The 16,238-nt window shown below is 47.8% G+C and overlaps 1 protein-coding gene across 13 annotated transcripts in view; it reads right to left on the reverse strand.

Moving 5' to 3' along the window:
- LOC143673286 (uncharacterized) overlaps positions 1-10,972 on the reverse strand; it is a 76,240-nt gene extending 65,268 nt beyond the window's left edge. For 6 of the 13 annotated variants that reach the window (XR_013170301.1, XR_013170300.1, XM_077147605.1 and 3 more), the window contains exons 1-3: positions 2,926-3,429; positions 2,326-2,378; positions 924-1,122 (exon numbers count right to left, since the gene is read on the reverse strand). Coding sequence is in view for 4 of the 13 variants with exons in the window: in XM_077147605.1 (XP_077003720.1) it covers positions 924-1,122; positions 2,326-2,378; positions 2,926-2,947 (274 nt within the window). In the remaining 9 variants the exon portion in view is untranslated. Of the gene's footprint in view, positions 1-923; positions 1,123-2,124; positions 2,379-2,925; positions 3,430-10,163; positions 10,331-10,827 lie in introns of those variants that run through there. The other 7 variants (XR_013170303.1, XR_013170302.1, XR_013170306.1 and 4 more) reach the window with 6 other exon arrangements.
- Between the last annotated feature and the right edge of the window lie 5,266 nt (positions 10,973-16,238).

Below are 16,238 nucleotides of genomic sequence, written 5' to 3' on the forward strand. Positions count from 1 at the left end.
GAAGATGCTACAAAGTCCCATGCACTGGAATAACACTACAGAAACCTACAACCTCTGCATGGGCCCCTCAACCAGATTAGTCCTAAAACCTAGATGGCTCAGACTCTCCAGAGCATCAGCAAGCTCCATCTCCCTAGCCCAGATTACAGACAGCCCCTTCCAACAGAAGAAAGTTTCAGTGGCCAGAGCCCAAAAACCCCTGAGGCATGGGACAGAAAGATCAAAGCTGACGGTGGAAGATCAAGGGAGAAGGTAGGGCTTAACAAAGGAAGAGGACTAGTGGATTTCTTTGAATCTGCAGTGTCTGGAGAGCAAGCTAGAAGTAAAAACCTAAGCTTGTGGTATGGTGACCTATATAAACTCTGAACTCTGTCCTACAACTGATTGTTGCGCTGTGCTTTCAAATTTGCAACATTTCTGACAATATGCTGTTTTGAACAAAAAAAAGAAAAAGGAAGCTGATTGTGACAATAAACAATAAGTTGCCATCAGTTCACTAACTTTTCACTTGGCAAAGGTCATGGCCACGGGAAGCTGCCACAATGGTCCAAAAGCTCACCTCCCCTAGCTTCCCTCAGGGGTAATTCCAAGGGGAGAATTATTTTGAAAAGAAACAATCCCTTCTAGGTTGGCTTCTTCACACAGGTATGCGAGAGGAAGTGGCTGTCTCTGCCCTGCCCTGGTTCACTTCTACTGGGATGTAAAGCTGGGTCCTCACGTCGTCCTCTGCTGCTCAGACTGGAGGGCCATGCTCATTCTGATGCTACCTCCTTAGATGCATAACACCACCACCCCCAGCTTGGTATCATGGTCAGCCCAGCAGGTCCCAGCCTCATAGCCCGATTCCGTGATCCTCAGCCAGGTGAACCTAGTACCCTCGGCCTCCAACCTCATCCACTCCTTCCCCTGATGTTCTGGCCTACCTGTCCACAGTGGTCCCTGCATCTTCCACGGCCATCCCAACATGCACACTGTGGCCGTCTTCTGAGGGGTATCAGGTTTGGGGCTGACATTCTGACATTCAATCCACGAGAGAATCACCAAGGAATATGACGCCGGGATGACAGATGCCAGGTCCTCTTCTATGCATCCTTGATCCCACTGCTTCCAAACGATATCAACCTATGTGTGGAGGGAAACCCAAGTCATGCCTTTGCCCCTTCCTGGATTGGTTCTTCTCAACTCGTGGGGATTGTCAGGAACCACTGTGAAAGTTGACGCACAGGGGTTGAATGAGGGGTTGTGTATGCAGGCACCCCGGGCCACGGTGGCCCTTCCTCTTACCCTGCGGGCAGGCACCGGGGCATTCTGCAGTCAGGAACCTGGCATGCAAGCCTCCACCTACTTTTGGACTCAGGACCTGAGCTCCTAGGAAGTCAGCTCAGATCCGGGACTTGCCCCTGGTCTGACTGACCCTCTTCCTTGAGGCCCTCTGCTTGGGCCCTTTTGGATTCCTCCCTCTACCCCCCACGCATGTCCACACACCCACACCTCAAAACCTACCACCCACATCCTTCCACACAGTGGAGTCCACCCCCTATCCAGCTGAGTGGAAAGCAGGGAGCTGAACAAGACTATGCCTGAAGGTGTACAAAGATAATGCGGGGGAGGGGGGAACAGCATCTGGGATGGTCGGACTCCATGCTTGCTCAGGGTCACTTCTGCTGACTCAGAACAGCTTAACTCCAGAGAAGCAGAGTCATGTAAGGTGGGTGAGGCAGGGACAGGCTGCAGCACCTCCCTATGCTAGGGCTACACTTGGGAGCAGGACACAGAGGCACTGGACAAAGCCAGGGTGACGCTGTGCTATCTGATGTGGAAGGGCAGGCACGTGTCTGACAAGCACGCACAGGCATCACTCTGGGTGTGATGAGGACAATGGGGAAGAGCCAACGGGAGATGGGCTTGCCTGTCCAGTGCTGGGGACAGAGGAAACGACAGAGACATGAATGATTGGCAGGACGAGTTAGCTGCTGTGAACACAGGCCGTTCCCACCACTGGGAAAACATCATGGTGACTGAAGAGGAGAGCGCCTCAGAAGGTGCCAGTGTGGGGATGGGATGAGCCCCCTTCCTGGAAGCATAGGGGCTCATCAGACCATGGGGGCCAAGCAGAGCTCTAACCTGGGGAGCCACTGTGTGGGGAAGGAGCCCTGGATGAGTGAATCTTCATGCATCTGCATGAGGTAAAGAAGGCAAAACAACAGTCACCATGGAGAAAGAAGGTGGAATTCTTGTCTCTCTGGTGTAAAGGTGCCGTTAGAGCTCGCTGCCAACACTGGGACCCTTGTCTCCATCTTTGCTCTCCTACCCTCCACGACTCACTTCATGGTTCTGGATGGCCAGGACGCTCCGGCCTTCACACTTGCTCTCCGGACCTGCAACAGAAACCAGGAATGGCTGTGAAGGGGCTGCTTCCTCCCTTTCAGATCTTCTGCAGAAAGCCTACGTCGCCCCTCTACTCAAAACGTGGTCGTGTGACTACCCCAGTGTGTCAGGGGGCCAGAAAGACACTGTCCCCTTAGACCTGGCCTTTTGACGCCAGTGAATTCCTGATGCTAGGGGGAAGGAAGAGGGAGTGTGCCGAGAAAAAGACCTGCTTTTCAAGCCACCAAAATGCTCCTGGTCTAGCTCAGGAGGAGCTCCTGGGACTGGCTTGGAGATGCGTTTCCTGGGTGGAAGACCCTTCCCGATGTTGGGGCCACTCCAGCACCCAACCTTGCATTTAGGTCTCCTTCCTCTTCCTGGATCTCCCCTATATTGCACTCATGTCTCCCCTCCCCTGTCCTCCAATCTCCCCCCTCCTGCACTCACTGGCTCCTCCCCGCCCCTGCAGTTCCCATTCTGCACAACTGGCATCAGAGCCCGAAGCTGTTCCAGCAATGGCGGCTTCACAACACTGGTATGCCAGGGATGTATACTCACCACAGACACACCGGCCTTGCATTTACTGTGGCTTCGGGCAGGGGTGGGGTGGGGCGTCTGCACCAGACTCTACCATGCCACAGGAAGTCCCCACTCCCATCTCCCATGCCAGATCCCTGCCGGTCTCTGAGGCAAGGGGGTCTGAGGTTGCACAGTGGGCATTTCACGAAAGGACAAAGACCCAATCGCAGACAACAGAGCCTAGATGTGGCCATTGAGGTCCAGTCTTGAAAGACCGAGAGGGAGGTGGAGGCTGCAAAGAGGGAAGGATGGTCCTGGGGAAGGTTCAACAGGGGACGGTCTCAGCAGGGCGTCATCAGGCAGCCCACGGGGAGCCAGGGCAGTTACATCACCAGGGTGGAAGGCAGTGATGTCACAAGAAGGCAGTTGCGGTCTGCCACCTGATTGGAAGGTGGGGTGGGCGGGGCCTGGGGAAACGGCAGTTGCTGGGCCTGAGGTCAGGCAGAGAGGCTGAGCAAGCCAAGATGGGCTGCTGCTGCTGCTGCCGCTGCTGCTGCTTCTCCTTCCAGCGAACCTGCTCGGGTTGTCTGAGGGGTCCCCCCTCACCTTCTCGCTCTGTACCGGGATGTCTGCCCACATTGCGTGGTCAACATCCTCCTTCGCTCCCCTGTGCGGGCCTAGAATCTGTGGAACCACACTCGAAGACCTCTGGAGCCCCTCCTGCCCGTGGAAACCCCGTCCCAACCATCCAAGTTTGAGAACCCCCAGAACCACGGGCAGCCGGGCACCCTCACGCAACATCCCCTGGACCCCTTCCCAGCTGGGGATCCCCTGTCACAACTATCCACTTTTGATCCCCCACAGGTACACCGGCATCCAAGGACACGCACCCGATATCGCCTGGAGCCCTTCCCACCTGCGGAACCCTCGGCCCAACCATCTGTTTTCGATCCCCCACAGATCCACAGACATCCAAGGACCCGCACCCGACGTCGTCTGGACCCCTTCCCACCGGCTGAACCCCTGTCCCAACCATCTGTTTTTGATCCCCCACAGATCCACCGGCAGTCACGGACCTGCACTCGACGTCGCCTAGATCCCTTCCCGCCTGTGGAACCCCTGTCCCAACCGGCCGTTGAGTCCACGCCGATCCAGCGACAGACGGTGACCCACACGCCATATCCTCTGGACCATCTTCTTCCTGCAGAACTCCTGCTCCAACCATCCATGTCCAAGAATCCGCAGAGTCTCCGGCAGCCACAGTTATGGAATCAATGTCATCTTGATGCTTTCCTTTCTGCAGAACCCCTGTCCCAACTGTCCTATTTTGAGCCCACACACATCCGATGGCTGCCACCAACTCACACTCAGCATCCAGTGAACAGGTTCCTACCTGTGGAAGCCCCTTCCTACCCATCCACCTTAACACCCCCACCTAGCAACTGTCAGCGTCAGATCTGTCCATCACAGCTGCTGGACCCCTTCCCACCCTCACCACCCCTGTGGCACCACCCCAACTTTCAGCCTCCACGTATGCACTGGCATATGCAGACTTGCACTCATCTACCCTTGGACCTCCACCTGCCTTTGGTTTCCCTTTTCCAACCATTAATCGCCGAATCCCCACTCATTCCCTGGCATTCTCAGACCTGATTTCAACTCCCCCTGAAACTTCTCCTACTGCTGGATGCCCTGTCACCGCCGTCCCGATTGGAATCACTGTTGATCCAACAGTGGCCACTGACCTGCATTCCAACCCTCCTGTACCCCATTCTGCCCAGGGAAATCTTATTGCTGGCCTGTGATTGAAAATCCCTTCTGCGCCCCCAGCAGTTGCTGATGAGCACCAAATACTCACTGGAATATCACCCACTTACAGGCCCCTTATCACAAGACTCCATCTGTAAGCCTCAGCTGAGCCAGTCAGAGTCATCGACCCACATGGGACACCCTCTGGATTTCTTTCTGACTCTCGACCTCACATCACAGTCTTCCATCTTCCCAGGTGCATTCAACAAACGTCAGCACAGAATCAACAGGCAGTGGCCCTGGGTTTCCAGTCTTCTGACACAGCATCTATCACTACCCCATTTTCCCACTTCTCTCTGGAGCCAACACCAGCCAAGCACTTGTTCTCCAAGTCCCCCGGGCCAATGCCTTCCTCACAACCCATCCACAAAGCACTCAACATTACCTGCACCACCACTGGACAATACACTCAGACTGAAAGTCAATTCTGCTGACTCTGGACAAGACAGACTGGGAAACATTCATGGTGTATGAACCAGTGTTGAGTCCCCATGATCACCCAGAGCTGTTCAAAGTGCACGTCTTCTGATGACTCCCTGTGCTGAGGGACTGCTTTTCCCTTGCTCAGAAGACCTGTTTCCGGGGACCAACTTCAACCTACTGTCCTGGTGGTATTTCATCTGGGAAGCCCCTTGCTTCCTTGCAGTGCCTTTGTTTAGTGAGACCAAAGGATGGTGAACTCATGAACAACACATGGCTTTAGATTTGCAACAGTTCTGCAAAACAATGAAGCTTGGAGTCAAAACATTGCTTGAATTGGAGGAAGAACTCGAGTGTACAGAAACACATTCCAAAGCAACCATAAGTCTTCACAGAAGTCTCTCCAAGGAAGTGTCTGAGCTCAAAGTGGCACCCAGAGTAGGTGAACAAGAGAAAGTTTGGTTGCTGCAAATATACCTGCACAACTTGGTGATCCAGGAAGGACAGGATTTCTAGAAAATCCTGGAGAGCAAGCTCTGCCTGAGCACTGTCACAGAGCCCAAGGGGAGTCATGAACATGTTCCAGAGGGGGAATCCCAGGCAGGGGGGATGCTGCTGCTGAGTAAGGCAGGCCTTGGCTGACCGTCGCCAGGACCAAGAGAAGCACGGGAGGTTGGAGGAAGTGGTGGAGGGTGTACAGCAGGAGCAGAACAGTGACATCAGTGACAAACCAATTTCTGGAAGAGCAGAACGAACCTTGACAAAGTGGAGGTCAACCAACAGCCTCCTGTCTCCCAGATGACATGTTGGCCATAGGAAAGAGGAAAGCCCTACTCAGCCCTGCCTCAGAAGGAAATGCATGGGAGCTGGACTGGAGACCAGGAGAGCTGGTCTTGACCTTGATGCCACAATAATAAATAAGTACTTTTCTGCATTGAAAAGAGGTACTCGGGTAATTCTCTTGTAGAGCCGGGAAAGGCAACACCTCGACCACCTCCAGCAGTCATGATTCAGTCCATTCTCTCAGTTTCCTAGCTGAATGGACCTAGATGCAGTAAGTGTCTAACTGGAGCCTCAGAACAATGTTGTCACATAGGTAGGAATCACCGAAGGTTAGAATTTCTCCTAACCTCACAGGACCTGTTGAATTACCCACAGCACACACTGAGTACACACTGCCTCTTTCTATGCCCTCCACACATCACATATATAGATCCAGAAAACCAAGGCCTCTCACTGTCCTAAACATCTCACATATATATGGACTCATTGACACTTCAAAATGAAGCAGAGAGCTAGGTTCTATCATCAATGATGGAAGCAAAAGGGGAAGCAGAGTGTCTTGGCCCTTATTCATATTGACAGAAACCATTTCCTAGTCACTTTCTGGAAACAGCACAGTACGTCTGGGAAACATTTTGGGTTTAGTTCCAGACTTCATCACTGAAAACTCCACCCATTTAACACCCATCCTGTGGGTCCTAGAGAGTGCCAGATGGACTGATAACAGGTGTTTCTTGAGCTTGCTCCTGACGATGAAGAGTATTGTCGTGTCTAACATCTTTGGTCGGGTGCTGGGAGGGTGTGGGGGCCATCATAGGCAACAGCAAGAAATGACTAGGTTTTCCATCTGAGCAAAACTTGAGATTAAGTGCACTGGGACAAGTTGGCATGGTGGGCTTATTGAAATGGCTGTTTTACACTTTGTAGAAGTCATGACAGTTACCCCTTCAAAGTACACAGAGCTCGAGTTCATCTGGGCTGCTGTTGTCCAGGAACCCAGCAAACATGCCCAGGGTACAAGGTTGAGTCCTGAGGACGAGACAGCTCTGCTGATGCCTAGGCACAGTGCTGAAGTCAGGTGGGACCTGCCTTTCCTCATACTCACCCTAGAAGCTCCTAAGGCCTGCCTGCCCTCAGGAACCCAGAAGCCTGCAGAAGTCAGCTGGGCACTTCCAGCCACTGTGGGATGATGACCTGGCATTTAGGCACACCCTTCCAGCATTCATGGGGCAAGGTTTCTATCTGAAGGGCCAATGACCATGGGAAGTGAAGTGAATTCATTACAGAGTTCTCATGGGGCAGTTGGTCTGAAATGTTCCAGGTTCTCAGCCAGTGTGGAAGCCAAGCAGACCACTGGTCTCAGAGGATGGTCCCTGATCCCCATGAAGGCTCACAGGAGTCTTTCTTCCTTTATCTCAATAAAAGAAATACACACATATAGCAAAGCACCATGGACAAAGTTAGAGCTGAATCAATGATAATACAGCTGTCTCCTTGCAGCTACCACCAATGTCACTCTCTCTCTCACAACCATAACTTCCTCTTAGTGAAACAAATGACTGCACATTTACTACCTGCATTTGTCCTTCAACCAAGGTCTTTCTAGACATTTTGCTTCCTGACATTCATTCAATCATCTGCAACAGAGATGGGAACAATAGGAAACAAGGTCTGACAAGAGAATCTGGATTTCCATACATTTTGAACATTTCAAGGAAGTTTTGCTACCTAGAAAAGTCATGACTCACTTTCCCAATGCAAATAGATTTCCCCATTTTCTGCTGGCACAAAGTATTTTTCTCATAAATGTTGATGAGTTTCCAATGCTATTTCCACTAGCCACTTGCTTCTTCCTAGAGGCAAAAATCATTTTTCTTCTCTTAAACCCAGTAACTTTAGTAGAATATGCCATGACTTTACCCATTCCACGCCAACGATCAATGTGCACGTTAAATATACAGCTTCAAACATTGTTCAGGTGCAGGAAAAAAATGGAATTATACTTACCATTGTTTTCCTCATATTGTCATGTTGGTTTTCTCTTTAAGGCACCCCAGTGTTTCACATATTGGGTGTTCTAGGCCTATGCCCAGTGGTTGACCTTTCTTCTCGATCTTAGACAACCTATGCTGAATGTCTTCAATATTGGCCCCTGGGACACCTCTCTTCCCTGAAGGCACGATCTTGTCACTGTGCTTCTTCGGCTTCACGTTTCCTTGATGTAGCAGTCTTGCCACTTCTTTTCCTTATTCTTTCCTGAGCCCAGCCCCTAATATTTGAAGGTTTTCTTCTCTGGTTTATCTTAGCCTTTCAGAGCTCATTTTATTCTACTTATTGCCTTGATCTATTCTGCTCAAAGTTCATTAAGGTATGAAAAAGAGAGCATGATGAAGGAGCTTTCCTTTATTTCTAGTGGTCTTATCCTATACTTTTGTATGGGAATTGGCATAAATATTTTTCCTATTCATTATTTTATATGGATCTTGGCTGACATTCTAGACATTAATATGATCCAGAATAGATTTCCCAACCTCACAGAGCTGTCTCTATCTCCAGTACATTCTGGTGATGCTCAAGTCCTTGGGAGCTTGCTTCTTTCTATTCCCTGCTTCTGTACTTCATCCACGCTTGAGGATCATATCTGGTGTTACTCGTTATGCTTCCTGCACCCATCCTTCGCTATTTGGTTTCTCCATCTGACTTTTGACTATTACCCCTCATTTCAAATCTTATATTGGAAGGGCACAAGCCCCACCATCTGGTAAAAATCTAGACATTCTCCTTTAATGTCTATAGAGTTTCAGAATTCAATGAACCTCAGATGGATTTCCACTTGTATGTCTTAAAATTCATTTCGTTTCTGAATTTCCGTTCATTTAGAAACCATTGATGAGTTTAACTGGGGAAAATTCCAAGATTCTGTGCACTAAAAAGAACGGAACAGCTTTGGAATGACTGGGCTGCATTTCTATTTATCATCCGAACGACTGGGGACCAGTCTTTGGAACTCACACAAATGATAGATAATTCTTCTGTTTGGTATAAAGAAGATTATATGCAGATTTGAGGAGATTATAGGGGATGACATTCCAAAGTCTTTTCCCAGAAAAATGTTTTTCTGTCTCCTAGGAAACATGAGGCTGTACTTGAGCCAAGAAATTCCATGTATGCTTTAGCAGATCCGGGGATAATAAGATCTGCATTGATGCCCAAGTTGTGCCAGCAATAGCTCTAGAATCTCAGCCAAGAGATGTAACAACTCTGTGTCAAGTGCTTCTACTCCTCAGCTTGGGGATAATTCAAGGTTTCATTGTTTATAGCAATTAGCACCCTTTCTTACATACACCTCTATGAGAATTGCTAAAGATGATAAGGTTAAAAGGGGGAAATGGAAGGTAGATGTGAACTAAACCTCTGCCTTACCAGTCACCTATTTTTATGGACATCTTCCTAGAGTGCCTTTAAAATGTTCTCTCTTAAAGATGAGGTCTCCATTTTCAGAGAAGACCAATTTGGATAGCTGTGCAGCTAACAAAACGGGGGTGCAAGGTTTGATTGCCCTGGGGGTGCAAGGTTAATTCGGTGGGACGATTCTCACCTAACTAAGCAGTAGAACTGGGATCCATTCCCAGCCCATGCCCTTGCCCGAGAAAGCAATACAGACCAGGCAAAGAACAAAAAAAAACAAAAAACAAGCAAACAAACCATTATTTAACCCATGGGACTCCAAGAATGAGGTAATCACATGGTAAAACAATGAAAACGTGACTATGCCATCCACTACACATGCACACACACACACACAGGCAAATATATGTGTGACACTGTGCGACCAGGGTGACACTCTGCCATCTCATCTGGAAGGGCAGGGGTGCATCTCACAGGCACACACACAGGCATCCCTCTCACTGTGATGAGGACCATGGGGAAGAGCCAGTGGGAGGTGGGGTTGTCTGTCCAGTGCTGGGGATGGGGAAGCACCCAGAGGAAATGACAGAGATGTGAATGATTGGCAGGACTACTGCTCTGCTGTGAACACAGGTCAGTACCCATCACTGGGAAAACATCATGGTGGCTGAAGAGGAGAGTGCCTCAGAAGGTGTTAGAGGGGAGTCAAGAGGCCCCTTCCTGGGAGCACAGCAGCTCCTCAGAGGATGGAGAGCTGGCAAAGCTCTACCATGGGGAGTTATCATGTGGGTAAGGAGCTCTTGGTGAGTGAATCTGCATGCATCTGCATGACATAAATGAGTCAAAATAACACTCACCCAGGAGAAAGAAGGTGGCATTCTTATCTCTGTCATGGAAAAGTGGTGTTAGTGCTCCCCACCAGCACTGTGACTCTTGTCTCCATCTTTGCTCTTCTAGCCTCCACGAGTCATTTCTTGGTTCTTGTGGGCCAGGAGGCTCCAGCCTTCACACTTGCTCTCCAGACCTGCAACAGTAAACAGAATGACTGTGAACAGGCTACATCCTCACTTTCAGATCTTCTGCAGAAATCCAGCCCAGCCCCTCGACTCAAAACCTGGTCTTCAGACCACCCCAGGGTGTCAGGGAGCCAAAAAGACATTGGCCCATTTGACTTGGCCTATTGATGCCAGTGAATTCCAGCTGTGAGGGGCAAGGAAGAGGGAGTTGACTCAGAAAAAGTGTGGTTTTCAAATCACCAAAACGTTCCTGGCCTAGCCCAGGAGGAGCTCCTGTGACTGGTCCAGAGGTGCGTTCCCTGGGTGCAAGGCCCCTTCCTGATTGATGGTAGCTTTGGACAGGGGTGGGGTGGGGGTTCTGGACCTGACTCTACAAGGCAACAGGCAGTCCCCTCCTGCATCTCCCATGCCCGAACCCTGCAGGCTCTGAGGCAAAGGGGTCTGAGGTTGCCCTGTGGGAATTTCAGGGAAGAACAAAGATCCAATCACAGACAACTGAGCCTACATGTGGCTACTCGGTCCACTCCTGAAAGACTGAGAGGGAGGTGGAGGCTGAAAAGAGAAAAGGAGGGTCCTGAGAAAGTTTCAACAGGGGAAGGTCTCTGGAGGGCATCAAGAGGCAGAGTACAGGGATACAGGGTGGTGACATCACTGGGATGGAAAGCAGTGATGTCACAAGAAAGTAGATGCAGTCTGTTACCTGATTGGTAGGTTGGGGTGGGCGGGGCCTGGATAAATGACAGTTGCCAGGCCTGAGGTTAGCCAGACAGATTGAGCAAGCGAACATGGCGCTGCTGCTGCCGCTGCTGCTGCTGCTGCTGCTTGTCCTTCTCCTTCTAGCAAACCTGTTCCGGTTGGCTGAGTGGTTCTCACTCAACTACCCGTCCTCTACCGGGATGTCTGCCCACAAAGCAGGCTCCACATCTTCCTTCGCTCCCCTGTGTGGGCCTGGGAATCTGCAGACACGCACTCTAAGTCTGGAGCCCCTCCTGCCTGTGGGATCCCTGTCACAACCACCCGCTTTGGCTCCCCCACAGATACACCGGCATCCATGGATGGGCACCCGATAGCGTCTGGACCCCTTCCCACCTGCGCTACCTCTGTCCCAACCATCCATTTTTGATCCCTTCAGGTCCAATGGCAGCCACATACATGAACACGATATTATCTCAACCCTGTTCCACCTGCGGAATCCCTGTCCGAACCGTCTGTTTTTGATCCCCCACAGATCCACCGACATCCAAGGACCCGCACCCGACATCATTTGGACCCCTTCCCACCTGTGGAATCTCTGCCCTAACAATATGTTTTTCATCCCCCACAGATCCACTGGCAGTCACGGACCTGCACTCAACATTGTCGGGACACCTTCCTGCCCGTGGAACCCCTAGCCCAACCGTGAGCTGAGCCCATGCTGATCCACCGACAGACAGTGACCTGCATGCCATATCCTCTGGACCCTCTCCTGCCTGTGCAACTCCTGCTCCAACTATCCAGCTTCAAGACACCACTCAGGCACCGGCAGCCATACTCACAGACTCAATGTCATCTGGATGCCTTCCCCTCTCCAGAACCCCTGTCCCCACTGTCCTATTCTGAGCCCCCACAGATCCAATGGGAGCCACCCACTCACATGCGACATCCACTGAACCAACCCCTGCCTGTGGAAACCCCTTCCCACCCATCCATCCTAACACCCCCACTTACCCACTCTCAGCAGCAGATCTGTACATGACAGCTGTTGGACCCCTGGCCAACCGCACAACCCCTGCTGCAACCGGCCAACTTTCAGCCCCCACGGATGCACTGGCAGATGCAGACCTACACTAGTCTGCCCTTGGACCTCTGTCTGCCTGCGTACACCCTGCTCCAACCGTCAATCACCGAGTCCCCACTTATCCACTGGCATCCTCAGAACTGCATTCAACACCCCCTGAAACTCCTCCTGCTGGTGGATGCCCTGTCACCGCCCTCCAGAATGGAGTCACTGCCTGCCCTATGGATTTTGGATTCTATGTTCCCATAGTTACATGAGACACTTTAATAAATTTTACATTTATGAATATTTCCTGTTGATTCTGTTTCTCTAGAGTACCTTAACTAATACGTACATATTTTCTATGGAAATTAATCTGAACTTAATTTTATATTTGTAATCCTATAAACATTAAATTGCATTTGGATTGCATTTAGGTGTCTATCTGCCCCAAGGAATGAATGCCCACACCTCTTTTTTTTTTTTTCCTATGGAAGTCCAGTGTGCTGAGCTGGACTCCAAGTTCCCAAGCCCAGGCACTCATTGGAATCACCTGCGCACTTGTTCAAATAAATGTCTGCAGCAGTTCTATCCCAGGAGATTCTAATTCGGTTCTAGTAAAGCATTTTTATCAAATGTTGCAGATGGATTCTGCTAGTTAGAACAGGTGGTGTTTGAGAATTTCTGCTTTAAGGCAGAAGCTCCTGAAATGGACTTCTGGGTAACTATGGAGTCAGTGTAGGATTCTTTTCTTTTGGAGATAACTCTGTGTATTTGTGTGTGTGTGTTTTCATTATTTTTTTTTATTAATTAAAGAAAAAAGAAATTAACCCAACATTTAGAAATCATTCCATTCTACATATGCAATCAGTAATTCTTAACATCATCACAGATGCATGATCATCATTTCTTAGTACATTTGCATCGATTTAGAAGAACTAGCAAAACAACAGAAAAAGATATAGAATGTTAATATAGAGAAAAAATAAAAATAATAATAATAGTACAAAAAAAAAGACAAACAAACAGACAAAAAAAAACCTATATCTCAGATGCAGCTTCATTCAGTGTTTTAACATGATTACTTTACAATTAGGTGTTATTATGCTGTCCATTTTTGAGTTTTTGTATCTAGTCCTGTTGCACAGTCTATATCCCTTCAGCTCCAATTACCCAGTATCTTACCCTGTTTCTAACTCCTGCTGGACTCTGTTACCAATGACATATTCCAAGTTTATTCTCGAATGTCCATTCACATCAGTGGGACCATACAGTATTTGTCCTTTAGTTTTTGGCTAGACTCACTCAGCATAATGTTCTCTAGGTCCATCCATGTTATTACATGCTTCATAAGTTTATTCTGTCTTAAAGCTGCACAATATTCCATTGTATGTATATACCACAGTTTGTTTAGCCACTCGTCTGTTGATGGACATTTTGGCTGTTTCCATCTCTTTGCAATTGTAAATAACGCTGCTATAAACACTGGTGTGCAAATGTCCGTTTGTGTCTTTGCCCTTAAGTCCTTTGAGTAGATACCCAGCAATGGTATTGCTGGGTCGTATGGCAATTCTATATTCAGCTTTTTGAGGAACTGCCAAACTGCCTTCCACAGTGGTTGCACCATTTGACATTCCCACCAACAGTGGATAAGTGTGCCTCTTTCTCCGCATCCTATCCAGCACTTGTCATTTTCTGTGTTGTTGATAATGGCCATTCTGGTGGGTGTGAGATGATATCTCATTGTGGTTTTGATTTGCATTTCTCTAATGGCCAGGGACATTGAGCATCTCTTCATGTGCCTTTTGGCCATTTGTATTTCCTCTTCTGAGAGGTGTCTGTTCAAGTTTTTTTCCCATTTTGTAATTGGGTTGGCTGTCTTTTTGTTGTTGAGTTGGACAATCTCTTTATAAATTCTGGATACTAGACCTTTATCTGATATGTCATTTCCAAATATTGTCTCCCATTGTGTAGGCTGTCTTTCTATTTTCTTGATGAAGTTCTTTGATGCACAAAAGTGTTTAATTTTGAGGAGCTCCCATTTATTTATTTCCTTCTTCAGTGCTCTTGCTTTAGGTTTAAGGTCCATAAAACCGCCTCCAATTGTAAGTTTCATAAGATATCTCCCTACATTTTCCTCTAACTGTTTTATGGTCTTAGACCTAATGTTTAGATCTTTGATACATTTTGAGTTAACTTTTGTATAGGGTGTGAGATACGGGTCTTCTTTCATTCTTTTGCATATGGATATCCAGTTCTCTAGGCACCATTTATTGAAGAGACTGTTCTGTCCCAGGTGAGTTGGCTTGACTGCCTTATCAAAGATCAAATGTCCATAGATGAGAGGGTCTATATCTGAGCACTCTATTCGATTCCATTGGTCGATATATCTATCTTTATGCCAATACCATGCTGTTTTGACCACTGTGGCTTCATAATATGCCTTAAAGTCAGGCAGAGCGAGACCTCCAGTTTCATTTTTTTCCTCAAGATGTTTTTAGCAATTCGGGGCACCCTGCCCTTCCAGATAAATTTGCTTATTGGTTTTCAAATGCCAACACCTCTTACGGGTTCATATCTCTCAGAGGCATCTCATGGTGCTGACTTTATCTTCTGAAAATTCCAAATGAAAGTAGATTACAGCACAAAACACATATGGGATCTCTACTTTGCACCCCAGTTCTCATTACTAAAGACAAATTTAAAGGAAATAATTACATAAAAAGAAGAATTTAGGAAAACTCCAGGGAAATTTTGCTCCCTTCAGACATTTATCAAGAAATCTATGACAAATTAAAAAATAATACAATGCTCATAATTTGTTTGCTTATTCTAGAATACTTAGCCCATGGTACTTATGTTACTTCAGGAATAGTTTATGTTCCTTAAACCAACTCTGTAAGTGGGATTTTCCCATAAACAAATATATTTCGATGGCTTATTTACATGCTCAAATTTGGGATATTATACTTTTACATCTTTTAACAAGGTAACCTAAAATAATAAGAGAAAATTAAGTAAACCATCAGTTATAACATCTTTGAGCTAATTACACATGTTTGTGTTTCCATTTGAAATAGTGTATCCTTGGAATATCATGACTGACAAGTCCCTTTCTCTCCCCAAAGATCAATTATCTAGGTTTCAGTCTCCTGATCCCATTACTTAGCAATTTTTGTGGAGTGTCTTTTACGTTTTTGTTCCTGAGAGTTGAGCAATTGTGTGACCACAGTGTAGAAGTTGAAGAACTCACCACATTTTGGAGCAAAGTTGTTCTTAGGGTCTGTGAAAGCCATTCCCACTGACCCATAAAACACGAACACCACAGAAAAGGTAGGAAGAGCAGGTGGAAAATGGCTCTCTGCCTTCCATCCTCTGATGTAACTTCCCCAGTGGCTTGAGATGTGAAGCCATAGGAAGTTAGAATCAACCCTCCCAGCACGATGGTGAAGAGGACAGCAAAAATCGTTATCTTCCAATTGTTGGAGGAAGTGTCTCTGCAGACCAGAGTTATGAGCACTAGCACCTCACTGAGAAATCCATCCACGTGTTGGTGGGCACAGAAGGAAGCAGGAATGTGATGGGTGATTGGATCAGGGCCATGTTTACCACCTTCCAACAGGGAAGAGGGTACATGATGATGCTGTATTGCAGTGGCTGGCAGATGCAATGCAGTAATCAAAGGCTGTCACCATCAGCAAAATACTTTCTGTGACAGCAAGACAGAGGAACATGCAGAGCTGGATGACAAAGTCTGTGTGGATAGTCTTGTCTGGTCTCCAAAGATTTGACAATATCTGAGGCATGGTAGTTGTCATAAAGCAGAGCTCCAGAAAGGAAAAATTTCTAAGAAAGGAGTACATGGGTGTGTAGAAGCAAGGGTCTGTGCAAGACAGCAAGACAATGGTCAAGTTTCCTAGGATGATCATGGTGTAAAAGATGATGACAACCCAGAAGAGAACCATTTATAGCTGGGGCCATTCATAAAAGCTGAGAAAGATGAAACCATCTGGGAATCTCTTGCTGCTCATTCCTGTGGCATTTTGACCTTGGAGTACAGATATAATTGCAAATAATTTACTTTAAATGGTTTTGTAGAAAAGCTCTATTGCCATTTCTTTAGAGAAGGAAAACATTTGTTTTCCAGGAAGTCTTGGGGC

The sequence above is a fragment of the Tamandua tetradactyla genome, unplaced genomic scaffold, assembly GCF_023851605.1.
Source record: "Tamandua tetradactyla isolate mTamTet1 unplaced genomic scaffold, mTamTet1.pri scaffold_73_ctg1, whole genome shotgun sequence".
Lineage (NCBI taxonomy): Eukaryota > Metazoa > Chordata > Mammalia > Pilosa > Myrmecophagidae > Tamandua > Tamandua tetradactyla.